At 42.2% G+C, this 27206-nt stretch overlaps 1 protein-coding gene across 3 annotated transcripts in view; it reads right to left on the reverse strand.

The window, feature by feature from the left end:
• Positions 1–27206, reverse strand: part of Cdh6 (cadherin 6) — a 134971-nt gene that overhangs the window by 30997 nt on the left and 76768 nt on the right. For all 3 annotated transcript variants that reach the window (XM_036206953.1, XM_036206954.1, XM_036206956.1), the window contains exon 3: positions 496–790. In XM_036206953.1, coding sequence (XP_036062846.1) covers positions 496–790 — 295 coding nt within the window. The remainder of the gene's footprint in view (positions 1–495; positions 791–27206) is intronic.

Raw genomic sequence — 27206 nt, forward strand, 5'->3', positions numbered from 1 at the left:
CTTCCGTTTTCACGTGGGTCTGGTATTGAACTCAGGTCATCAGGCTTCTGTGGTTAGTCCCCTTTACCTGCCGAGTCATCTTTCTGGCCCTGTCACCATTTTTGAGGCTAGACTGGAAATTCAGGCTTTAATTTTTGACTGGGAAGATTGCCCCCTGCCCCAGACTGTTGTGATGTTGGCTGAGAGCGATAGGCAAGCCGCCGTCTTTCAGTCCCAGAAACAGTGGGAGAGAAAGCGGATGAGTTGGCCTCCTTTGCTCTCTCGCCATCTCTCCCCACTGCTGTCCTATCCTTACCATGACAGGAAGTGCCATTTTCTTATAGTAGTCACAAGGTAAGACTGGGGTGACTTTAGGCAATGAGGTGCGCTTAGTAAAGGACCTATGGTAGCTTTGGGATATGGCTTCTAAATTCTTTCTGTTCGTTAAATTTGGCTCAGGGTTCTTCCCTTGGTGGGTGTGGAGAGCCTACTCTGTTGAACTTGCATCTCACTCACCGACATCAGCCATCTCAGGGACTGTGGCCGTATAAACGTCCTTGGTGAATATTGGCTCATTGTCATTGATGTCATGGATCTTGATGATGAATTCGGACTCAGGCTCTACGGGTCTCCCGGTCCTTCTGTTGACAGCTTGAGCTCGAAGGATGTAAACAGGTTTTTCTTCCCTGTCGAGCCTCTTGGTGGCCTGTATGTCGCCTGTGTTTTCATTGATAATGAAGAGATCTCCTGCTCCATCTCCTGAAAGGATATATTTAAGTGATCCATCTCCTCTATCCTGGTCTGAATGTAACTAGTGTAGGGAAAAAAAAAAATTAAAGAAAAGTAAAAGTCAAGCACGTGATCCTAAACTGTTTTGTTTTTCACCATGCAGTTTATCTTAACTGTTTGTTATTTGCTATCAATAGACAGGCACAGCTGTTTGGTTTTTTTTTTAACTGCTTACATAACCCTTCAATAGAAGAATACCACTCATTAATGAATGCATTTCTTAATCATAGAACTTTCTAGAAGTAGAAAATTTGGCAATCTATTTTAGTTTGAAGAAGGGAAAACTAAAGACGGAAGCAATTTTAAAAGCCCAGGAACATGTAAGTTAGACTGGACAAATCTTTTCACTATGGATGTCAGAACCTGTGAGCAGATTCTCCTGGTCACTGTGTAAACACAAACATTCTCCAAGTGCTCCCCTGCTTAAAAGGACTTTGGTGTTTGCATCAGAGACATGGGTATAGTCTGCCTTTTGGTGAATTAAGAAAGCTAGGCAATCACATTGGTCAACGGAGATTATAATCCTTTTTCTAGAGAGAAGTGATGTGTGTCTGTTTGCCTGTCTATTTCAGTTTAAAGCATCCTGAGACCTCCTCAGTGTTGCTTTCAGCAGAGTCTTGAGACCACATCACCAGCCAGTCCATCAGTTCCTTGGGACAATGGCATCTGGCATTGGGATTTTAGTAGAAAACAGGAGAAGGCCTTCTGATGTGCAGAGACAGCCTACAATAGAACCTGTCTGCCTTATGAGGTAGTGAAACCTGATCCCCCACCCTAGCTCTTGAAAGCAATCAAGCAGTGGTGCTGAAGATTCACTGACAGTGAAATGGTCCAGAGGAAAGTGAATGCCTGGGCCTATGAGTGGATGGTGATGATTCTGAGTTGGAAAAGTAGTTCCTGTTTCCTAACCCAAAGATTCCCTTTCTGAGTTGAGTTCCTAAATTCTTTCCCCCCTACCTAGCAAAAGGTTAGGTCTCCTAGCAATCTAACTCTATTCACAGATTTTCACAGTGAGTTTTGTCATTGTCGAGGATGACCATTTAACAGCTGGAGTCACAGGCATCATGTCACAGACATGTTAGTTTCAGAATCTCCTTACAGTCTCCATACAGAGGAGCTGCATGCCAGTGGTAACTGCAATAGGTAAACATCCATGGGCTTTGATAAACACTGCACGAGCTTCGAGAGCACCCGTTCTCAACTTTCCTAATGCTGTGACCCCTTACTACAGTTCCTCATATTGTAGTGACCCTGACCATACTACTATTATTATTATTACTATTTTTCCAGAGCTGAGGACTGAACCCAGGGCCTTTAACAAGCACTCTACTGCTGAGCTAAATCCCCAAATCCATCATTAAATTATTTTCATTGCTACTTCCTAACTGTAATTTTGCTTCTGCCACAAATGCTAATTTAAATCTGCGTTTTCCCATGGTCTTAGGTGACCTCCATGAAAGGGTCATTGGATCCTCAAAGGGGTTGTGACTCACACGTCGAGAACCCCTGTTCTAGAATACCTGCAGATGGACTTTCAAAGCCAAAGGGAACTGAGATGATGATCTAAGCAGTTTCCTAAACACATGTTCCATGGACTATCTACATAAAGCACAGAGGGAAAGAGTTCTCTGGTCCTGTGGACTTGGGAAATACTTAATTTGCCTCTGTCCTTGGAGTCACTTGATAACACAGGACAGACTACGAGAGTCTGAATTTCACACTTCACGCGGCATGATTTTGTTTAACATGGCTATCTGAAGCTTTAGTGTTCAATGCAAGGGTTTTTGGGTATGACCTGTGACAGCCTTCGCAGAAAGTTTCTTTTCTAATCCCGAGTTATCTGTCACTGGAGAAACAGGAAACGCAAAGTTCCAATTTATGTAGTGTTTCAAAATCACACCCAGCTCAAGTGGGTCTCAAAGATGAGAAACCAGTGGCAGGAAGGTGCCCTGTGGAATGTTTGGTGCGATGTCCTCATTTCTGGCGCGCGCGAGACCGTGTGTGGCCACTGCCACACTGCCACGCCGAGTTAATCACCGAATTTGAGAATGAGAATATTACTCATACAATTAGTAGCTTTGAAAGCAATTTGGCAGAAATAATGGAAGATAAAAGGCGAACAGGGAGGAAATTGCTTCAAAGTGAGACAAATGCAATATGCAATGTAAAACAAGAGCACTCTATGATTTGTGTAGTGTGATATGCCAAGGAAACGCTGAAACCACCGTGACAGAGAAAGAGCCACTGGGGAAAAGTTAACTCTCCATTGACAGATTCTAATGACTGCAGAGCGCTCTTAAAAAGCCATTTTATTAACTCAGGAGTAAAGCATGCACCACTGCTGCCCTTTGGATGCGTGCTCCTGGGTAGGCTGTGATCGGCGCGGTAGTGAGTGGCCGTGGTGGGCCAGCCATGGTCGGCAATCGTGGTTAGCAGCGGGATGCAGCATGTGGGATGTGCAGCGAAGTCCTAAGCACAGGTCACGTTCACTGTGTCCCTCACCAGGTGTACGACCACAGCAGAGTCAATTGCACCTCCCAAGCCAAGACCCTTCTCAGTAAAATGAGGGTAATAAGAGCTGCGGGACAAGCGGCTGTCACGAACTAATTAGAGGCCACATACAAATACATCATTAATTGCCACCTAAACATGCAATAAAAGCATGGCATGTGTTTTATGAATTATAAAGAGCCACCAAAGTGGAAGCTATTCTACAAGCATGAGCATGAGCTGGGCGTTTATCATCAGCATGATTTTGCTCTTCTTCTGACTTTGAAAACTTTGAAGACCGTGGAAACCCAATTTTGTAAACACTTCCTATCTCTGAGGTAAAATCTGTTATGAAAAGCCAGTATTCTTCTACCTGGTGGCAACTGCTGTCTTTACATGTGATTTATTATATTCTTTATTCCACCAGATTATAGACTCTCCTCGGCTGCTTCTTTCATCATCTTCAATGTGTAATTGTTGCACACTTAGTCGGCGAACACCACATCCGGTCACAAGATTTATTCAGGTGAAAGTAATCAGAAACTTATTTTTAGCTGTCAGACACTACCATTTCCATGAATTATACTACCAACACCTGAGACTATAGAGAGGCAGAGGGGGAGATGCCAGAAAGTGTGGATGGGGACTATGTTGCAGATCACAGTTCTGATTTATCAATATTTGAAAACCAGTGGGAAAATGCATCTCTTCTTCACTCAGGCAAGGCCTGATAAAAGAACAATTTAACCTCTCCCCTCCTCTCAGCCCCCAACATGAGCTTTCTGTGCAAAAACCTCCGTCAGCCCCTTGCGTCTCCCACCCTCCTCCCTTCTGCAGAACGCCCCTGGGGCCAGCGCTTTTCTCTCTTCTTGGGAAAGAAAGAGAACAGAAAACTCCAGTGCCCATGAAAGCAGTGGCAAGAAGCAGACATTAGGGGTTTATTGAGCACTTAGATTTTAATTGGATTTTTTCTTTTGTGATATCATTCATCATGGCCACTGGAAGAGACAGAAGTTAAACAACAACAAAGAAAAGGTTGTAGGTTGCCCAAGGCATATTTTTACTAATTTCAGTTTAATGTGCCCGTCCCATTAAGTTTAATCATCTGGTTCACTTTTAATGTTTCACCAAGAATTAGCCACTTCCCTCCAGAAGTCTTATCTCACCTGTGGCGGGCAGGGTTTCTCCCTACTGGATCTGTAACACTTTCAGACAGAAGGTACCCTGACTCCGTTTCTGTACTCATTTTTTTTTTTTTTTTTTTTTATTCTTTAAAAAACAAAACCAAAACCAAAAACCAAAACAACCAATGTACCGTCTTGGAAAATAAATACAGGGATCTCTTTTGTTGCATGGCCTCATGGAGGGTGTCACCAGGCAGTGGCAGCATCATTGCCCGAGGGGCTGTCCCCGGGAACATGACACCCTTTTATCAGCTACTTGTACCAACTTGCAGCTTAATTTTGAATGAAATTCAAGGGCATAACATCAATTGTATGTATTTTTAGTAGTCTGTGAAGCCAGCTAATGCTGCTGTCTCACTCCTTTTCCTGTGCGTCACTTCTTGAATCTCTGAGTCAGTGTTCAAATTGAATCTTCTGAGCACACTCACTGTCAAGGTGGAAAACAGGGTCAAAGCCGACAATTCCCTAGATGGCACACATAAGGGCCTATGACAGTCAGAAGGGAGCTTTTGAAGGGAACATGTGATAGTCGGCTGAAACAAGACATTGGGCTATGGTTAGTATGTTTACAGAAAGTAGGAAGAATGTAGTGTGGCCTTTTAAGAAAGGAATAGTTGCTCACTTGAGGTGTCCCAGGACAACCAGAGAACTGCCCACTGGGACTGGGGTAGAAAGCAGTAGCTAATGTAGAGAGGGAACATCACCTGGGTGGGCAGCAGATTAAAATCATTTGACATTTGATCTTAGCCAAAAGGCTGAGAAGTTGTGAATATTGTTTTGAACTAGGACATGAGTCTATCATCAACTTATGCCAAAATAAGGCTTGTTTGATATTACTGTACATATTTGTATATATTTATACATCTTCCTATATAATGCACTGTGGTTGTTTGGAGGAGAATGGCCCTCATAGGCTCAGATATTTGAATGCTTGGTTTCCCCTTTGGTGGAACTGTTTTGGGAAGGATTAGGAGGTGTGGCCTTGTTAGTGGAGGTGTGTCATGGGGGGTGGGCTTTGAGGTTTCAAAAGCCCACACCAGGCCTAGTCTCTCTCTCCTCTCTTTCTCTCTCTCTCTGCTTAGTGGTTGCAGATCAGATGAAAGCTCTCAGCTACTGCTCTAGCACCATGCCTGTGTGTTTGCTGCCTTAGCCTCTAGCATGATGGTCATGGACCCACCCTCTGAAACTATAATCATGTCCCCAGTTAGATGTTTTCTTTTGTAAGCTGCCTTGGTCATGGTGTCTCTTGACAGCAATAGAAAAGTGACAACACACAAGGTAAATAAATTCACTTAACATAGTGAAGATTGGGGAGATTTGATGGATAGATTTTTATGTTAGAAAGAAATTGAACCCTGAAGGATGGCAAGTCATAAAAACTGATTCCACTTTAGTGATTATAGGATTGGGCAAATAAAAATATGTGAAGAATTTTCCCATCATATATTTTGCTGCATGAGTGTTAATGACTTTGCATGAGCTAGCTCCTTTACATCTGATAATTATTTCACAGATGACATGTATAATTGTGGCGGGGTGCTAATTGTTCTTCAAACTCCCGCTAACTTTGCATTTCTGGGACAAAGTCCCTCAGATAAGCTTATCAAGAGGGAGGGTTGATTTTGGCCCACGGTTTCTTATGGTTCAGTCCATAATTGCTTGGCTCTCTTCCTCTGAATCTGTGGCAAGCAGGCAGAGGAAGCTGCTTGCTTCCCAGCTTTCAGGAAGCAAAAAGGATTCAGGGAAAGAGCTCTTCCAAATGGAGGCTAGCTGCCAACAATCTGAGTTATTTAAACTACACCTCGTTTCATAAAGATTCTACCCTCAGGCAGGCCACACAGCTTTTAACCAAGTGACCCACCCTTTGCGTGTGGTGGGATGCCATCTACAAACATTTTGGGTCCATTCCTGGCTATCCTGGGATGCACATGGACCACACTGCTGGTGAGATAGCACCACTTTAACACCTGGGATTTTGGGAGACAGTTGCAGTCCCAACCATAGCACCTCCCTCTGCTTCTTCCATAGTTAGTAGTTCTGGCTGGCACATGGCTGGTTAGCCTTTGATCACCTTTCCATAGTGTAATACATGAGCATGTAATTGTCAGTATCTACTGCTTAACAGGAACTGGCTTATTATAGAGTGTTCCTCCCAGGTTGAACCTGGTTTCCTGAGGGCTGATGACGACAGAGCCTGAGGGGACAGCAGGACACAGAGGGGTGAGAACCGAGGTTTTGGAGTCACCTCTTACCTGGTCAGCGCTTAATATGATAATATGATATAGAAAACTGCCATAACTTCAGCCATGGAACTTCTGCTTTTTCAAAAAAAAAAAAAAATCTTCTGCTGTTACAGTGATTCCCTCTTTAAATTTTTTCTCACTGGCTCTCCAAGTGGGCAGGAGTATGACCTGGGACCTAGCTAGGAGCATAAATTTCCTGGCTAGAACCAGGAACTCAGGACTGCCCCCAGCAACTTGTGTTTTAAGAAGCCCTCTAATGGATCCTCTCAAGAAAAGATTTATTTTTATTTTTAATGGCATTTATGTGTGTGCATCTGTGTATGAGTATGTGCATATGTGTCCTGGTGACTGAGGAGGCCAGAAGAGAGTGCCAGGTTCCTCAGAATTGAAATTACAGGCAGTTGTCTTGGAATTGAAATTATAGGCAGTTGTGAGCTGTCCAATGTGGGTGCTGGTACTGGAATTCAGGGGAGCTATCTCTCTAGTTTTGCTTATTCTTTTTAATCTTCCTTGGACACAGTGACCAAGAAACATTTCTGATTATGATCAGTGTATCATGCTAAAATGTAGGCTAGTTAGACTTTTGTAAAGTTGTCCAGAATTCTATTTGTTAGGTCATATATATATATATATATAAAATCCATATGAGAGTTTTCATGTGTTGCATACACAGGACTTTAAAACAGACAGAGATTTTAAAACAGAAAAATTTGTCATTATATTTGTTAACCTTCATACAGGATGTTTCACTATGCATCCAGGTCAGTGTTCATTCAGATAAAATTGGAGGGAAAAGGTACTTGAAGACTTAAAATCAAAAGTTAAACAAACATGTACAGAGGTGGTTACTTCCATAGGCAAACCCTGTATCTATTTCTATGCCTCACTTTGAAAATATTTCTAAAACTGGGCAAGGACAGCTCCATTTTTGTTTAACTATCTAGTGAAATCTGTGCCTGCTTGTTTGTATTTGAGTAGATGCTGTACATTTTACAAGGAGGGATGGGAGCCCTCTAGGTAATGCTGATGGCTGCTGAGGTCGGAACTGTTGTCTTAGCCAGTATAATCACAATGGTTGAAAGGGTGGACTGCATGAAAGAAAGCAGTGGGTGTCACATTATGGACTCAACTTGTAACCTTGGGGAATGGTTAATGTCTCGAAGACTGTTCCTTCATTCATGGTAGGAATAATAATGGTATTTCATTCACAAGTAGGTTGCTCTGAAAATTGCTAAAATAATATGTGCAAATGTTTCATGAAGGATCTACCTTTGGTAAGTTACTACTGTGTTTATAAATATAAAGGACTCAGAAGGTGGATTTTTGAAAATGGAAAGATGTGGGTTTGAACTTTGACTCTCCTATTAATTAGCAAATTAATTAATCCATGCTAGACTCTATCTGTCCCCTCCAACACAGTTTTCATAATAATTAACTTTGCCAGTTATTCTTCCCCTAATGGGCCCCTTAAATGCTGGGGGCTTTGGGCTTGTGTCTCAGGTCCTTTCCTTCCATATTTCATGGATTATCTCTAAGTGAGGTCACCTTTTGTTGTTGTTTTGTTTGGTTTTTCATGCGTGCAGCTATTACCTATGAGCCACTGCTATCAATGCCCAGGGTGTCTAACCAGTTTCTTGAGATGTATCTCAAGGATGAGATGATTTCAAGGATGTTATCTGCCTCCCCGGCAAGTCTCTTAGCCCACTTATACTCCAGTACATCCCAACTGACCTCATCAGCAATCCCAAAAATACATCCCCCCCCCCCCCCCCCTCCATCTCATATCTATAAGGACCACCAGGAGATCATCCTGGAATGCACTCAACACTAACTCTGCCATCTGCCTACCTCTTGCATATATCTTGACTCACTTAATTATTTTCTGTTTCCACCACCATTTCTCTTTGATATATTTTTGCCCTCCAAACACTCACACACACACACACACACACACACACACACACACACACACATGTGCGCGCGCGTGATTTCTTCTCTCTTTTCCTGTCCTTAGACCAGCTTTACAGTCACATCAACCTGGAAGATGTCACTGTTCTACTGCAATGCTTCACTGTTTCCTTCTGTTTCCTTGGGACAAAGGCCTTTACATGGCGGCTTTTGCTTTTCCTTTCATTGGCTTCATTTACCACCACCCGCTCGCAACAAGGCTTTTTCTTCCCACACTCTACTTCGTGTGGTTGTTGAGAACACATTTGTCTCTTTCATAGCTATGTCTTTCCAGTCTCCCCTGGCAGAAATCCATTTAAGACTCTTACCTAGTTAATCCACCTCGTGTGCCAGGACTGCCTAACCTTCTTTTTCCAGGGAAGCCTTCCTGATGTTGCTAGTCTAAGATTCTCCACCTATGTACTCTCAACATATTTCCTACTGAACTATCACCATATTCTTTTTTTTAATGACTCATTTCATAATTGTTTTCTTAACTAGATCATATTGTAGATGTATCCGGCTTGTTAAATAAGAAACACAGAACCGATTGCAGAGTTAAAAACCACGAGGTCAGAGCAAGAGCGGAAAACCTTACCCTTCACTGCTTCTGCGGTTCCTTCCTCCCCGCAAGAGACCTACTTCTCTGTGTCCTGTCTATTTAAAGACTTTCTGTTCTGTTTCCTCATTGGTTGCAAACCCAGCCACATGACCTCCTCGTCACTGCCTGTTTGTACAGACCTCCAGGTCTTCTATGGTTGCTATTGAGATTAAAGGCGTGTGTCTGCCATGCTGGCTGTGTCCTTGAACACACAGAGATCCGCCTAGCTCTGCCTCCCAAGTGCTGGGATTAAAGGCGTGCCCCACTACTGCTTGGCTTCTGCTCTGGCTTGCTCTGACCTCAAGGCAACTTTATTGACATACAAATAAATCACATTTCAATACAAATAAAATATCACTATATTTCCCCTTTTCTATTTTAATAAAAAAGAAAAAAAGGAAAAAGTTATAACTAATATAAGAAAAACTATATACAAAAGTACAATAACTATATATACCATATATACAAACAATAAATACCTAAACAATGTCTAGTCCATTTGTATTTGACAAATTCAGAGAAAATAATTCCATTATCTATCCTATTTTGGTAAGTCCAGAATGTACCTGATTCACTTTTTATCCTAACTTATATAGCTAACAGAACTGTCTTATAACGTCAAATTTATACACTTACAGCTCTTAGTGAGTTTTTCTGAAATCCTTAACAAAGATAATTATAACTATAACTAACTGATCTTCAACTCCCTCAGAGACCCAAGAAGGAAATAATACTACCTAATAAAAATAAAAACAAGAAGTGTATGCAAGCAGCTTCCAAAAAAAAAAATGTGAGTTGACAGAAACAGCCAGCTGCCTGGACAGTCACCTGAGGTTTCTCCGCAGTGTTGGGGCATCATCTTCAGCCTACAGGCTTAGCGTATCTGACAGACTCTTTTGTGAACTAGGATGTATACAAGGTCAACAGTTTGACCTCACATTTGGTGAGAGCAGTCCATGTACAGAGGTTAAGAGCACTGGCTGCTCTTCCAAAGGTCCTAAGTTCAATTCCCAGCAACCACATGGTGGCTCACAACCATCTGTAATGAGACCTGGTGCTTTCTTCTGCCTGCATCATATATCAGGGAAGAAAGCATAAAATCTGTCTGGTCCCTTCACTTCAGTAGTCTCAGGACCTCTGAGTCACATAGATCCTCAATAAGTAACGGATACAAATGACGAATGAGTGAATGTGGTAAAGGTCATCTTGGGTTAGACTTCGGTGATGAATGGAGGTTCTGGCACATAGCAGACAGTCAACAAATTTTAGTGTTCCCATCTGATTTCTTCTTGACTTTAGGAGAACTCTCAATATCAAGAATATTTGCACATTCCCAAAGTCGCCAGATAATTCAGAAGTCACTATCACACACCAGACACGTGGTCTGATCTGAGCAATCCAAAGTAATAATTCAAGATGCTGCCTTGGATCTGAATAGTTTCCTTCAATAATCAATTAAACCTCAATAAAATACCAAATAAAACAGAGCAATAAAAACTAACTTGCTTTATATTTGTTGACAGGTGCAGAGCAGTTATAGATGCATTGAGGTCACGGATCATGATAAATAGATTTGGTGTTGCTCAGAGGTCACCTGTCAGTGGCGAAGAAGCAGCCCTATTTAGTGAACTTTTTCAAGTGTCACCCTGTTGTAGAAGGGAATAGAAAGCTCTCCAATTCACAGAAACATTGCTCCATCATAAACTAATTTAATACTGTCAACCTAGACTATTTTAAAACATTTATTGGCTTAGAGGATTGCATCAGGAAATATACAAAACCATCTCATACATGTCTTTTATAAACTTGCAATTTAGGCTTGGGAACACTGACTCATAGGTAAAAGACAGGGAATAAAAGGAGAAATAAGACACTTGAGTCCCACTATTATTAGCGAGGAATGACGAGGTAGCAGAGAACCTATTAATAGGTAGTGTGGAACCAGAGAACGCGTAAACCCTTTGATGGCTTAGGAAGGCTTCTTGGAGAAGCTTAGCTTACTGATGGGAAGAAAATGACTTCACTATCATGTGAGTACATGGCATGGTTTTTGGGCTGAGTGTGGGAGAAAACCAGAGGCGGCTTGGCATCTGTGCCTAGGGTAATAAAACCCATAAAGTCAGCAAAAATAGCAACACTCCTTCTCTTGTGTTTCATGATCACATTCTTTCTCATAGCACTCAGATGTACAAGGGATGTGGCATCTTTATTATTATTTTTTATAGCTTATCCCTCAAGTGCTAGTGCCACTGAATACTAGGAACTCAATATAGGTTGAGCATCAAGTCAAAAATTTGGTGCAATACAATAACGTCTGCCTGATTCAATAGTATTGTCTCATTGGACAACTGTTTTAGGTAAATTCCTGGCTTTTGGCTTTCTTTCTTCTAGTTCTCTAAGACATTTCTTTTTCTTTGAAAAGTATTTATATTTGTTTTATGTGTATGAGTGTTTTGTCGGCATATGTATATGTGCATCACATGTGTACCTAGGGCTGCTGAGGGACAGAATCCCCTGGAGCTGGAGTTACAGGCCATTGTGAACTGCCCCACAAGGGTCTAAGCTTGGTTCCTCTGGAAGAGAAGCTAGCACTCTTAACCACTGAGCCACCTCTCCAGCTCCCAGGTTTACCTTTTGATATGTAAAACAATCTCTGAGAGAATCTAGAAAATTCTGTTGTTTTTTGTTTTGTTTTGTTTTTTTTGTTTTTTCTGATAAAACTTAGGATGGAGCTGCTTGAATATCCTATGTTTCTTTTCTGTTATATCATATTCCCTTCCTGACCTGAAAAAAAGGTGTTTCCTATATAATTTAAATAATAGAATTAGCTTTCATGACAGTGGAAATAGTTTACCTTTGAAGTATTACCTGATATGATTCATCTTTTGCAATTGTTCTGGCTGCATTTTTGGAAAATGTTATTAAGCTCATACTATAGTGGTTCTCTTGGGGGTATTGCTAACATTTTTTCTCTTGTGATTCCTTACATTCAGTTGTATGGACATTCACTGAGGACATCATTGTGTCCAACTATTTTAAGTGCTGAGTTGCAAAAATCTACTTTCTTGTTTCTCAAATCGACAACACTATTGCCTTTTTGCTCTTTATAACAAAATGTTTGGGGTGCCGAACTGTCTGTAAAGGATGCTTAACGTGCATCTTTGGTTCACACCCCAGTCCTCCAAGAGCACCTTCTCAAGACATGATAACCAAAAATGTCTGCAGATACCTAACCAAATGTTCCACAGAAGCATAAAACTGAGACTATCTATCTATCTATCTATCTATCTATCTATCTATCTATCTCCTGTCATCTATCCATCTATCTACTTAGCTATCCTATCTTATCTATCTTACCTATCTACTTACCTTAATCTACTGATTTTTCATCTATTGATGTATCCACTCATCCATCCTTCCATCAATCTATCATCTATTGTCATCTATAGATCTATCTATCTGTCTGTCCATATTTCTATCCTTCCAAATTTCATCTCAATGTATACCTTGTAAATTTCAGTACAGTTAAATAACGGAGTAAGGGGCCCTGCATTGACTGAGGTTCCACATGACCCCACCCAATTCAATCTTTTGTCTTCCGTTAGATTTAATAACCACGAGAATACGTCTTGTGTTATATGAAAGAGAATTTCTGACAAAGTGCTAAAAGCAAAAGAATTTTAAGTCAAGGCAGGAGAAATTTATTAATTCCCTTGACATTTATCTTTTACACCCAATACCTTGAATTTAATGTCAAAAGAACCAAGCAATTTTAAATGAACAAAACTTTAGTGTTATAATAGTTAGGGTAGACAGGATATTGGTCTTCCTTGTCCTAATTCCCAGGACCCACTACCTGTTGTTCTGTATAGCTAAAGCACTTTGTATATGTGATTAAGATAAGGGTCTTGAGATGGGGGGGAGGTAGGAATAGGGGGGTGTTATCTTGGATTATCAAGGTGAGCACAGTGTGAGGAAGAGCCCTTAGGAGGAAAGGGAGGCAGGTGAGAGGAAATTTGATGAAGGTAGAGGAGCGTAGCTGTGGGAGAACTTGAAGATGCTAACTATGCTGCTGACTTTGAAGATGGAAGTGAGCTGTACACAAAGAAATTCAAGGTCCTGAAGTGTCAGGAAAATAGATTCTCTCCTGGACCCTCCAGAAGGTCATTTTTTTTTTTCTGTTAGTTTAGAGACAGGGCCTAGACTGGCTGAGAACCCACTATGTAGCCCAGGCTGGCCTCTGACTCATGGCAATCCTCCTGCTTCAGTTCACGGAGTGCTGAGATTACAGACGTGAGCTGCCGTTCCTATCTCCAGAGAAGTATCTTTCAGCCATCATTAGTTCAGCCTGGGGAAACCCATTTCATAAGACTGCAAGGTGATACCGTGGTACAACTCAAAGTCACTAAGTTTATGGCAACTTGTAACAGCAGCAATAAAAACCAAGAAAAGAATTCCCTACTTTTGGAATTCGTAGTGTACATAGTCCTTTAAACATCCCAGTGAAAGGAGGTAGAGGCCCTCACTGAACACTTGCCATGTGTCAGGCATGGCAGGGATCCTTTAGGTGTTAGATCATTTAATTCTTGTATTGCTTCCAGGAGATAATCTTTATTTTTTTCCTCTCTTTCTCTTTTGGTCCAGAATTGGTAACTGAGGTCAGAGTGGTTAAGAGATTCACTTAGAGTTATAGGGGAAGCCAGGAATGTTACCACGACATGCGTGCCTGGCTCTGAAGTCTATACTTGTTTTCCTTAGACCATACTGCCAAAGCAGCGCCCACACTGACTGTGTGCATCCTGGATTCGTTCAATATCTTAGGCCCCAGGCTAAGTGATTTGTAAATTTTATTGGCATAAATGATACACACTGTAATAGATGTTATTGTTCATTTGGGATTTATCAATTAAACAAATGCCTGTTTGGTTTATTAACCACAGGAAGTTATTTCCCCAAAAAGGTATTGTTTATTGCTTTTTGCTCGGCTCCTAAAGTCAAGGTCTTTCTTGTCTTGGCAGACTGCGACATTATTCTCAGCTCCTGCTTAGTCTAACATTTTCATTTTCAAAAGCCAGTGGTAAATCATGCTGCGAGCCAGATACCCAGTCAAAAATTGATTTACTAAGGCACTGTACCTCACCAGCTATAATCCTATCTTTTGGCCTCAGAGTATAATCTCTTCAGCCATTTGCCAAATCTAAGGACACACACACACACACACACACACACACACACACACACACACACACACACCGTCCTCTATTTTTCCTTCTCTCTGACACACATGTCTTATAGGAAAACATAAATAGATAAAATCCAGATACTTGAAACGAATGGACTTCTCCCGAAATGTATTGTTCTCGAAAGGCACACAATAAGTTGGATATTACATTCTTTGCCGACCTTGACTTAGTACCTAAAACGCTAAAGCTCTATCTTTATAAACGCAGTAGTTTGCCGGAGGGAGGGATCATTTCCTCTTCAAATTCATAGCTCTCAAGCATCCTGAATGTGCTCAATAAATGCTGTTTAAATTGAATTTCACAACCTGCTAGTGAAGGCAAGGAGGTAATGGGGGGGGGGCGCAGTTCTAGGGAGAAAGATTCTGAGCTCTTCCTTGGGGTTTCTTGCTTTGGAACAAACCACGAGTCCATAAACGACGAGAAAGCCCTGCCCCCTTCAAGCTGTGAAAGCTCAGTGCAGATCAACTGGTTCTGTCTGGTGGCCATGCTGTCAGCTTTCCTGTCACACTGGGGTCCTCTCTCCAGCTTCTAGGTCTGTGCTGTCACTTTGCAGGCCCCACCCACAGCAGCAGCAGTCTCTCCTCTGCTACAGTCTTCCCCACCATGTAAAATTAGCGGAGAGCGTTGTACTTGACTCTGTGATGTCACGTGGATTCTGGCCCCAGGGTTTGTGTTCTGTTGGCAAAGACCTGGGGTTGCCTGGGATTCCCAGCTCCTCATACCTGAAAGGGCTGAATCATTCTCAGCTGAATGAGTGTTGACTCGGGGCATTTGGGGAATGCTTGCCCACAGGAGAGAGTTGTCCACAGTCTTTGGAGCCTTGTACCACGAGGGGAATTATTTTCCTGGCTCCTCATGTTGCTACGACTTTCCTGAAGTGAAGCTTTGCTCAAAAACAGTACCCATGCCTCCTAACCCGTCAGGGGATGATCTCTCTTGTGTTGCATTCTCTTTTCTGGTTCTTTCCATCTAGCAACCGCCCCTTCTTCAGGTGTTACTTGATGGCTTGCACTGTCATCAAAACCATGGCTGTCACATCACTGTTTTACAGCTCAAGCAAGCAATAGCTAGCTAGACCCTTGACAGGGCCAAAAGTGAATGCCACTCAAGTTCGCTGACATCATTTAATTTTCTTGATTTGATTTAAAAACTCTTTTACTGTAAAAGGCAGGTGGAGAGGCAATCACCAAGATCGTAGCTTTAATCCAACATGAATCGCTGGCTCCTCTCCCCACTTTATATAGTGCATGGTTGAGAGAATAGTTAGAACATGCAGGGTACAAGCATGTTAGGGGTGACATGCTTTATCTGGTTTCTAGAGGGGAGGTCAGCTCTCTACAGGATGATATATCATTTATTGTTTCTTCTCATCTCTGACACTGTCATGGCTGCCATCACCACTACTGCCTCTACCACTACTTTTATCATGGCAACCACCATCACCATCACCATCACCATCCACCACCATCACCACCACCACCATCACCACCACCACCATCACCACCACCACACCACCTCCTCCACCATCACTTTTATCATGGCAACCACCACCACCACCACCATCACCATCATCACCTCCACCATCATGACCACTACCACCACCATCACCTCCACCACCATCACCATCACCTCCACCACCACCACCAGCACCTCCTCCTCCACCAATCATTGTCATTGCTGCCAAAACCAAGCCAAACCAAACCAAACCAACCCACCCTGAGGCTATATTAAGAAAGGAAATGAGCCAGATCCTTACATTGTACAACATATATGACGTATGTTGATGCTTTAAATCACCGTATTTTAAGGCAAGAGTTTTCTTTGCGTGTCTTTCCTTCTACTCTCTTGTAAATTGTACTCACAAGTGGAGGAATGATTTAAGATCGTGGCTACCTAGAAACAATTATTTTTTCCTGTGAGAACTCTAAATATATTGGTGACAAGATGCAGTTGGTGTTAGTCATGGAGACGTTTTCTGTCCCTGTGCTGTCACACTGCTCTCCATAGCTGACATTTTTGGTGAAATATTGCCATCAACATTCTCAGGTCCTACATGGGTTCTCTGGCAATGTCTCTTGAATTGTCTGCACAAAGTAGCTTCTTAGGATTCTGTGTCTGTGCATGTGTACAGGCATGTGCATGCATGTAGGTGTGTTCGTGCACGTGGAAGTCATAGGATAATCTTGCGTGTCATTCTGTGTGTGTGTGTGTGTGTGTGTGTGTGAGAGAGAGAGAGAGAGAGAGAGAGAGAGAGAGAGAGAGAGAGAGAGAGAGAGAGATGTGTGCATGCACATGTGTAAGGTGATCAGTGTCCTTGTCTATCACTCTCTATCCGGCTTTATTCCCTTGAAATAGGGTCTCTCAGTGAACCTGGCTCTAGGTGGCTGGGCAGGAAGCCCCAGAGATCTGCCAGTCTCTGGCCCCTCCCAACACTGGGGTTACAGGCACATGGCTATGCCTGGCTTTTATGTGGGTGCTGGGATCTGAATGGAGGTCATCATGCTGATGCAGCAAGGGCTCTTACTCACAGAGGCATCTCCTCAGCCCCATCTTATGCTTTTGAGAGAGAGTCTCTCCTGAAACCAGCTGGCCAGAGAGCGTTAAGGATCTGCCTCCTGTCTGTGCCTTCCCAGAGTGGGAGGACCTCAAGTGCCACCGTGCCTGGTTTGTTTTTCCCTTTTCTTTTTTGTTATGGGCTCTAGGGGATCGAATCCGGGCCCTCAATCTGGTGAGGCAAGCACTTTAGTTACTAAACCATCTCCCCAGCCTGCTCCTTAGGAATTTGAAGAATAAGAAATTTGATTCCTATTCAGCCAGCTCTGACTTTTTCTGGCTTTGTTTCTAACTTTCTTCTACTCAGATCTTCAATATTGTCTGATTTTTTTATTTGTTAGTCTTAAAAGAACTGACTCTTATTATGCAATATTACTTATTGTACGCTCTTCTTATTTATCTGGTATATGCATGCCTAACTGCTGCTTCTGGTCTTGCTGGTTTACACAGAGGGAGCTCCAGTTTTCTCCGATGGCATCATCAACTACATATACTATTCTGATGTGGAATACACAGAGGTAGTCTCCATAGAAACATCTTCATAAAATTTGGTTTATGTATTTATTATCTAATACTTTCTCAGACTTCAAATAATTTAGTCAACTGAGTAACACAACATAGTATCACTCTAGGCTCACCTACATGAACTGGGAGGCGTGAGAGCCAAAGTCTAGTATCACGCCAATAGTTACTTATACTGTGTCATGCTCTTCTATCAGCAGGACACTGAGTGGATGCTAATGTTCTCCATTCATGGACACACAGACAGTAAGTAACTATGGGAAGTAATGACCATGTTAATTAGCTTGGTTACAGTAACCATTCAGTGGATATATAGAAAAAAACTTCCTATTGTATTTGTTAAGTATATATAAATTGTGGGTGTCGTGTGCTTGTGTGTGTGTGTGTGTGTGTGTGTGTGTGTGTGTGTGTGTGTGTTTGTATTTGCTTGTGTGTGCATGCTGTGGCACACATGTGGAGCTCAGAGGGCACCCTCGGTTGACTTTGCTTAAGACAGGGTCTCTTGTTTGTTACTGAGTAGGCCAGGCTAGCTGGCCTGTGGCCTTGCAGAGAGTCTCCTGTGCCTGCTTTCCATTTCTGTAGGAGCACCAGCATTACACACATACACTAGAGTCCTGGGGATCTGAACTCAGATCCTGCACTTTCGCAGCAAGTGTTTTACCCCTGAGCAATCACCTTAGTCCCTCTATATAATACGTATTTGTCAATTATACTACACTGAAGCTGAGGAAAATTAGGGAATAAGAATTTAGAATTCCAATCATAATGCCTCAAAAGAGTAAGTACATTTAAGAGAAGCACCTAACCTATGGGAGGCAGTATTGAGATAACAAGGTGGGTTTTTATCTTTGGGGGACATTGTAGTTTAATTCAACTAATATTTGGCTTTCCCCAGTACACAAGTCTGTGCTCTGCACTACTGGGAACAGAAAAAAATTAATAAGCCATTCAGTCAGAGGTTTTGCAGAGTTTATAAAGATATAAGTTTCAAAAGTATAAATTCAATATCTGAAATGAAATTGAAAGAGCAGTCTGTGACTGAGTAGGGAACCCTACTTTATAAATTTAAGGTCAAAGTTCATCTTACACCAGGCATCAATTATTTTGCTTTTAGGAAAGTAAAACATCCAGATAATTAAAAGATTAAATCAACACTAAGTTTTCACAGTAAACCTCTAGTTCAGTAATATGTAGATTATAATATCCAAAAACTTAACTTACATTATTATGCTTCAAGTGTGGAAATCATTTTTGAGGGGTCGGATGCCTTAAACATTTTATAGTAGTAGGAAAGAAGGTCTGGGCATGTTTTAACATTTCATGACAACTGAAATAATGGAAACTCAGAACGACAGCTTCAATGGATGGTTTTTGGACCAAATTATAAATATTCTTAAGGGGCAGGGTCTACAAGGAGAACCCCATACTGTGGACAGACTCCTCTCTGGTGCTTTGGGTCACTCACTCTCCTGGAAGTAGCCCTTCATCCATCCTCTGAAGATGAGTTCTATAAACTCATTGTTTCTCCAAGTCACTCTTTGGTGGAATCATACTGTGGTTTGTCATTGGTCTCCTGTAAGGTCAGGGTATTCGTTTATTTAATCTCCTCCAGCAAAGCATTCACCAAACAACTTCATGTTGCCATATGTACTTACACTCTGTCTCGCTGTTGGCAGGTGGCATCTCTATTGCCTTGCTGCTCTGGTAACAGCTTCAGGTCCATCACAGGACAGCCCCGGGCATCATCCCCCTTGTCCTATTTTCCTGTTCTTAGAAGGCAGGCATATTGATCTCCCCTTAAGTCCTTATCAGTAAGTAGGCCATGCCCAGACCTTTCTAAGCCTTTATGTGCTAAATTTATTTAATCTTCGCCTCACTAATTTTGTTACTCTTGTCATTTAACAGTTGAGAGAATGAGGGACCAGAAAGAGGTTAGATATCATGCCCTGTATTGCACACATAGTCAGTGATACAGCCGGGCTCAAATACAGTCAGAATACAGCAGTAACGCACATCCTCAAGGGAATGGCTGAAATAGAATGAAGTTGAATGAGCCAAATAGTTCTCTCATCTTTATTTTTAAAATGCTTCAGAGGGGTTATCTTTTCAACTGCTTCCTTATCTCTAATCAATATTCTCTTTTCGTTTCTTTTTCTTTTGAGGTGGGGCGGGTGTTTGGCATTAAATCCTGCATCTAAAGTGGTATTTTGGGGTTTTGGCCACATTCATGCTCCCAAGTCCTTTGAAAGACATTGACTCACTTACAGTAGTTATTGGTACACTTCACACATACACATTTTAATCCTCATAACTCTCTCTCTACACACACACACACACACACACACACACACACACACACACACACACACACACACACACACACAAGAAAATATGATGGAAATAACTTGTATATTCCCTGAAAAGAGTTTTGTTATATGACTTTTCCCATTTTATTCTGCAAAGTCTATAGTTTCTAATTTGATTCCCTACACTGGCCTTTGAGAAAACCTGTTACTTTTGCTTATTTATCAATAGTGGTAATTAAGGGGTTGGAGAGATGGCTCAGCAGGTAAGAGTACTGGCTGCTCTTAGGACCTCAGTTCAATTCCCAGCACTCACATAGTATCTGTAACTTCAGTTTTGGGTGATCTGATGCCCTCTTTTGGCTATCAGGGGTATTGCATGCACATGATAGCCATACATGCTGGCAAAATACCCATACCCATAAAAATTAAATAAAAAAATAAAAATAAATGAACAACAGTTGCAACTAAAAAACCCTCTTATTCTATTATGATAACATCTGCATTTCATTTTTAACTTCTTTTTTGGTACCTGACGAAGTTTTGAAGTAACTCTGAAACCTTTACTATATTTATGAGGATTATATTTCACTTAACTTTGGTTAGTCACAATATGAAATCTTACAGGAAGATGGAGTTTGCTACCAGCAATATGCACCTACACAAAAACCATCCTCTTTAAAGTTATGGTGGCACACTGAAATCTAAGCATAACCTCTCTTGGAGAAAGGCATCAAAAGGGACCCGTCACCCAAACCTGTTTAGTTTTTGGTAAAAGGCTGGAGTATATCTTTGACTAGAAAACTGGGGCTTCTCTCAATTTACAGTCCCAACTAGCCTACACCCTTGGCTCTTCGTGTTGATGGGAGTGAAGAAAACCAGTGTAACAAACCAGTTGTTTAAGAATATACTGACAATTGATTGCACTAGGAATTTGTTATTTGATTTTTGAAGTGAAACTCACTCGAAATCATAATTAGGAATTTTGACTTGAAAAGAAATGCAAGCCAAGCCATTGGCATTCCGTATCCTGATATGCTCGTCCAGTGCAGAGGGCCCCCAGTGTGGCATAGAGTGGACTCAGATGCAAACCAAGTGTTTCCATGTTGTAATCATAGTACCAAGTTAAGGCAACGAATAAAGAACACTTTGCAGTGTTTACAAACAGAGAGCAGAGGATTTGCATTATGAGCATGGGGTGGAGATGTCTGTGACAGCCAATGCCCACCAGCTGCTTAGCTTATGGGCCACAAAGGCAAAATAGCTGTGGCAGACAGGATCAGAATTCTTGACTCTCTTTTATTCTCCTTGATCCTTTCATTCTGGAGAACAAATTGAATCCTGCGGGAAGCTCTAGGATTCCCCATCGTAAAGGAATGGATGTCGGAGGATTGGGGGATTGCCTGGCCATTTCCTTTCTATATGTTGCTCGGCCTGCTCTGCAGCCAGCACAGCTGAACAGTTGCCTTTGGGTTCACGGTCAAGGTCAGATACTGAAATTTTTTCTGCTCTCCACATGAGCTGCCAAGCACAGAGGAGAGTTTAAAAGTCAGAGGACTGCTGCCACACAGGACAGTTCTTCAGAGTCAATAGCAGGTTGAAGCTTTTTACAAATTTTATGACTAATGTGAAATCAGTTGCTGGGGAGTGGAAACAGAAATGCAGATGACTGCCAATATTGGCAGCTGGGATGGGACCCCATGAAACTTTCTGAAGACCAATCAATGAATGAGTGTATGCAGCCACTCTCTCTTAAATATACTGAGTTGAAATATAAAAAATGTTAAATGGCCGAGCATTAAATTTAAATGATGGAGAAGAAAGATGCGCCCAAGGCACTTGCCCTGAGCCAGGGAGAGAAGATTGTCACAGGCTATTGAACCGGAATAGAAGTTTAGAGGTTATCAAGGGAAAGAAAAGACCTTGAAAAAAAAGTCACAGTGACCAGAAAGACCACTAATTGTGTCTAACTGTAAAATGCTCACACACTCTAACTATATTAAATATCACTCACGTGTTCTGGAAATGACAGTCAAGACAGGGGGACGTGCATTTGGATTTGCAGAGCCCCGTAAAAAACAGTTGTTATAACAGTCCTTTGTCTCTGCATTTGGATTTTACCCAGCAAGTTCTCCGGGTGGTACCAAATGGTAAGGCATGTTCTTTTATTAATTGTTATTTTTACTTTTTAAATTTATGCTTCAAAATAGGCCCATGAAGTGGTGGACATAAGAAAAGGTGGAATAAATGTAATCCATAAGTTGTCTGGCAGTGGGTTCTGCCTGCTAGGGTCCTAACAGTGTGAGATTGGGGCTGGGAAGCTTGCCTTCTCTGAACCTTGGCTGACCAGTGTATAAAACAATGATAAATAGTAACTACGCATTAGTGTGTTGTACACGCCAGTCTTAGTCTGCTTTCAGATGCTGTAATAGGATGTCTGAACCTGGGGGGTTTATAAAGAGAAGTTTATTTGGCTTATAATCCTGGAGGATGGGAAGAATTACGAAAAGACCAGGAGAGATTCTGCATGGCTCTAGTGCAGACCCTGTGATGTTTAGCTTGCAGCAGAGAGTAGAAGGGCAAGCAGCTGTGGGTGGATGAGGGAGGCAAATGGGGATGCATTTTATAAGAACCCACCTTTGTGATTGCTAACTCACTTTCCCATGAGCTACATCAATTCCCTTGTGAGGTTAGAGTTGCTACAACCCAAACTGTTCCTAGAGACCCCCTGGACTTCTCAACACCGTTCCATCCCATCGGCCAACTTTGGCCTCGGTTCTGGTGGGGACAGAGCACAGCAGGGTTCAGAAAAGCAACACATTTAAAGTGCCGGGCAGAGAGTCTGGACTAAAGCGATACTCAGAAAATACCAGCTCTGGCCTCATTTTGATCGGATACTGCTGCTATTTGAAGCAACAAGTGGCCGAAGGATGCTTTGAATTGCCCGTTGAATTAGTGGCAGGAGGCTTCCTCTCTCTCTGAAAGTGACACTGGCATGGGAATGAGAGATGCTGGTGCCTTAAAATATTGATAAGATATTGCTTGGTGTTCACTAAATTTGGACCACATAATTATAGGAACAAATAATTGCTCACCCCTAATTTTAAAGGTGTGTATGGCTGAGGGCGTTTATTTTTATGAGTTGTTAAAACATTACTGTCTAATTACCAGGAGAAGAATGGCTTCTAGAATTGGGTAGACATTAATTTTAAAGACCCAAGAGACAGCTCTATCAGGATCATTACGGCCTTAAATAGAGCCTAAAGTTCCACGATATTCAAATACGCAGCGGATCAGTTATTGGGAACTCTTTCCCCGCCCTCCAAGGAAATTCACTGATTTCCCAAAAGGTAACAGAAAATACTTCTAAACGTACACAGCACACTAAATTCCACAAATGTAGACCTCCTGGCATGCTATTCAAAGGAACCATACCTCAGACACTTCTGGCAGTCTATCTCTTGAGGATGCTGTGTGGAGGGGCTAGAGAAGATCATGTGGATGAGGATTGCCATGGGCTGTGTAGAATAACGTGTGAAGCTTTTGTGGAATGGTAGGCTGAATTTGGAGATAAAGAACCAAACCAAACCAAAACCTTCCACAACATTCGTCTTTGATTAGTGAATGCCTCCATCTTCAAAATACGGCCTCTGATCATGGCTGCCCATTCTCTTCTCACAGGAAACCATCTCAGATGGATACCAGCTATGGATAAGGAAATGCTAGATCCTGTGAAGCTGGCCCAGGGGAATGGAGATTTCTAGGAAGGAAGAATTGAAACGTTTTCTTCCCCATTTTCTATTAGGTTTACGTAAGCCAGAAATCATCCAAGTGGATGCTGAAGGAAGTCAAACATGCTCCCTTCCCCTCTAACAAAAAGCATGCATTTTGTGTTTTCTGGGTCATCCGGGCCACTTCCCGTTCTTGGTTGTCAAATCTCTAAAGTTTGGACTCTTCGGACTTCTGACTTTTGACCTTTTCGCGTCTACAGGCAATTACCTGGGAGGGCCAGGCAACTCTCCTCCCTCTTCACTGAGTGCTAACTCCCGCTCTACCTTGAATATGGGATTCGGACACTCTCACCTTCTCTTGGGGTCTTCACCTAACCTCAAAGCCTGGCTGCCCTCTTTCCTTTATGTTTCCACAACCCTTTGTGGATGTGACTTTACCACTGAACTTGACGCTTTTGCTGTCGTGACTGACAGTTGTGTCCCCTAGGGCTGAGGTTCTGGCAATTGATAACATGTCAGAATCATTAGTACTTCATTAAAAGCCAACTAATTCAGAATCTCCAGGGAGGAGAGACCCACACAAAGGCATCTTTAAAAGTAGCAGTTCTTAAACTTTTAATCTGCAAACTGCTCACCCGGGGACCTCCTCAAACTGCATATTCTAAGTCAGTGAAAACTAGGTAGAGCCTGAGAATGTGCCTTTCCAAGGTCTGATGCATGCTACTTTGCTGAAGCACCTCAAGATTGTCCCCCCATCCCCAAATCAATAGTCTTACTTACACCTGGATACATGTTTTTATCTTAAGCTCACAAATTGTTACTGCACCTAGGACCCTTCCTTCATATCCTGCTAGCTCTATCTGCCACCATAATTTTAGGTTTTCCCATCAGTGCATTCCAGCTCTGCCTTACTCTGTGTTTATGTTAATTTCACCCACAACAGAATACAGCAGAAGGCTAGAGAACAAGAGGGCAAGAGGGCAAAGGTCACAGCTGCTCCTTTGCTTTCTAATACAGATCTCACGGTTCCAGTTCCCTTCATTACTGCCCCAGCCTTGGTCTCTTTCCTTGCTGGCTCTTGTAATCTTATGTACCTATAGCACGAATTGTTAGAAGGTCTTATTAATAAAAACAAACCCGGAGCCAGGTATTGGGGTGAACGCTGAAAGATCAGAGAGACAGAACAGGCCACAGCTAACCTCACCTCGCCAACTTCTCCACTGATCTAATTTCCTTAAACTGGAAGCTGCTGTGTCCTCATCCGAATGAATCTCAGCTGAACTGCTGCTCAAAAGCCTAAAAGCTTAACAGGACTCTAGTTGCTGGTTTTCATGCCTTATATACCTTTCTGCTTCTTGCCATCACTTCCTGGGATTAAAGGCTGTTTCCAGTGGGGCTCTGAACTCACAGAGATCCAAATGGATCTCTGCCTTTGGAATGTTAAGATTAAAGGCGTGTGTGCCATCATTTTCTGGCCTCTATATCTAGTGGCTGTTCTGTCCTCTGACCCCAGGTAAGTTTATTAGGAAGCACAATATATTGGGGAACACAATGTCACCATATGTACCCCATAGCCCCTTAACTCTCCACTTTGATCCTCACATTTTCATTCCTTCTTCACTGTCCCTCTGACTCCCTTTGAACAGGCCACCACACATACAGGTACATGTCTATAAGGTGAAACCTTTTCTTTTGACTCTAAGTACTGTTTGTTCGAGTCCATGGCTTTTCCTCAGGAAGTGCTTATGTCTTTCCATGTGTAGATCGGATCTATCCCTTTATTTTTAGGCCAATCCATGCTAGGCTCTGAGGGATTACTGTTTGCAGCAGTGACGACACCTTTAAAGGTTGTCTTACGGCCTCTATGTAGGTTCACACACCAACTTAACTGGAACACGCACTGAGGTAGCCTGCATGCTGCAGGATGCTCTGCAGGAGACATGGGAAAATGTCAAGGCCACACAGCCACTCCTGACCTCGGCCACCAATTTGCCATTACTAGCTCAAGGTAGTTCACAGATTTTACAGAAGGTGGCACTCTATTCCTTTTGATGATGTCATACTGAGTGCCAGATTCCTCTTAATGGCTATGACCAGAAGTGTCTACAGTGCAGATGTCAGGGTAGAAAAGGGCAGCTAGGGAGTGCAATCCCATCTGTTTGAGGTGTTCAAAGCCATCTCAGTGACTGTGATCAAGAATGACGTAAAAATGTTAGTTTTTGTTAACTTACATGTATTATCTTTTCAAAGGGTTACTGAGCTGTTAGAAGATAAATTTTCACTGAGTTGTTTTAGTCTATTTACTACATGAGACCATTAGATATTTGTTTCTGCCCAAGACCAGCCTGAGAATCAGCCCTGTGATCCGAGAGAACTTTGGAACCTCTGCTGTAGTCCAGTGTTTTTTCCTCTAAGGTTTCCAGACACAATTAGTCTGGAATTGTCTCATCAGCTGTCTTTTCTTCCTAGTTAGTTGAAGTTAAAGGTTGTCATGCTGAAGGTCCATCATGCTTCTCTCCTCTTTTACCTTTCTTTTGGAGTTTTTTTTTGGGTTCGGGGTGAGGAAGCGGGAGTGGGATTGAACCTGGGACCTTGACATGTTAGGCAAGCATTCTACCACTGAGCTACCTCCCCAGCTTTTCCTCTTTCTTTTTGTAAAATTTCTTCTGATTTTCATTAGAATAAAAAACCATGTGTCTGTTGGTATCACATTACTGCAGATAGATTTGGGAAGCCGCCATCTCAACAGTTTGAGAACGACGAGTCTTAGGTCCCCTGCAGCAGCACTGGCTGGAAAGACTTCAGTTCTTGCCTTTGGTATTTTTCCACTCTAGCTAATATTCCCTCAAGTGCTATGACTTCAAAGAGGAAGAGGGGCCAACAGAAAAGGGCAGAAGACAGCGATGGGTGAGGGAGGGATCTTATATTTTGCTGCCAATAGACTGTCCAGATCCAATGAGTGTGGGGGAAAGCCATGGTTGTGAAGGGATTTCACCATTAATTGCCACAGTTTTTTGGCCACTGAGGTTTGCTAGTGACCTTATTTTGCTTTCTGCAGTGTTATAACACCCAACGTTCAACTTCACATCATTTATACATAGCCTTAGTAGGGCATGGACAATGAGGTCCCTGACAATTTTAGACACTTTAAGCACATACTGTGTATTGGCCAATAGTGACCATCTCACTGGTGCTCCCCTGCAACTCCAGCTGGGGGGGCGCAGCTGCCCACACTTCCCAGGCGCAGAAAGCAAAGCCTGGAAGGCTCATTTATCCATTCAGGGTCATGGCAACTGGCAGTTTAGTGATGATGCATCTTTGGTCGTGTACATCCATCGCTTGTGGCTCTCCTCCATGGCTGTTTTCCCTATCACAATTTAACTGTAAAATACATTTTTGTGTGTTTTTTCCTATTGCTGCTGCTACCATGCTGAACTTCAAGAACCTGCGGCATTATCGAAATGAGATGGTATCACAATTTAGGAAGAAAAAAAAAAGCAGGGGAGGGGATTTCAATCATTTTGACAAGGTGCTTTTTAAAGCTTAATCTTCTATGGTAATAATGCTATTTGCATTGTGTAAGTGCTTTAAAGATTAAAAAAAAAAAACCTATTACTCTAT

This window comes from Onychomys torridus, chromosome 15, assembly GCF_903995425.1.
Source record: "Onychomys torridus chromosome 15, mOncTor1.1, whole genome shotgun sequence".
Classification (NCBI taxonomy): Eukaryota; Metazoa; Chordata; class Mammalia; order Rodentia; family Cricetidae; genus Onychomys; species Onychomys torridus.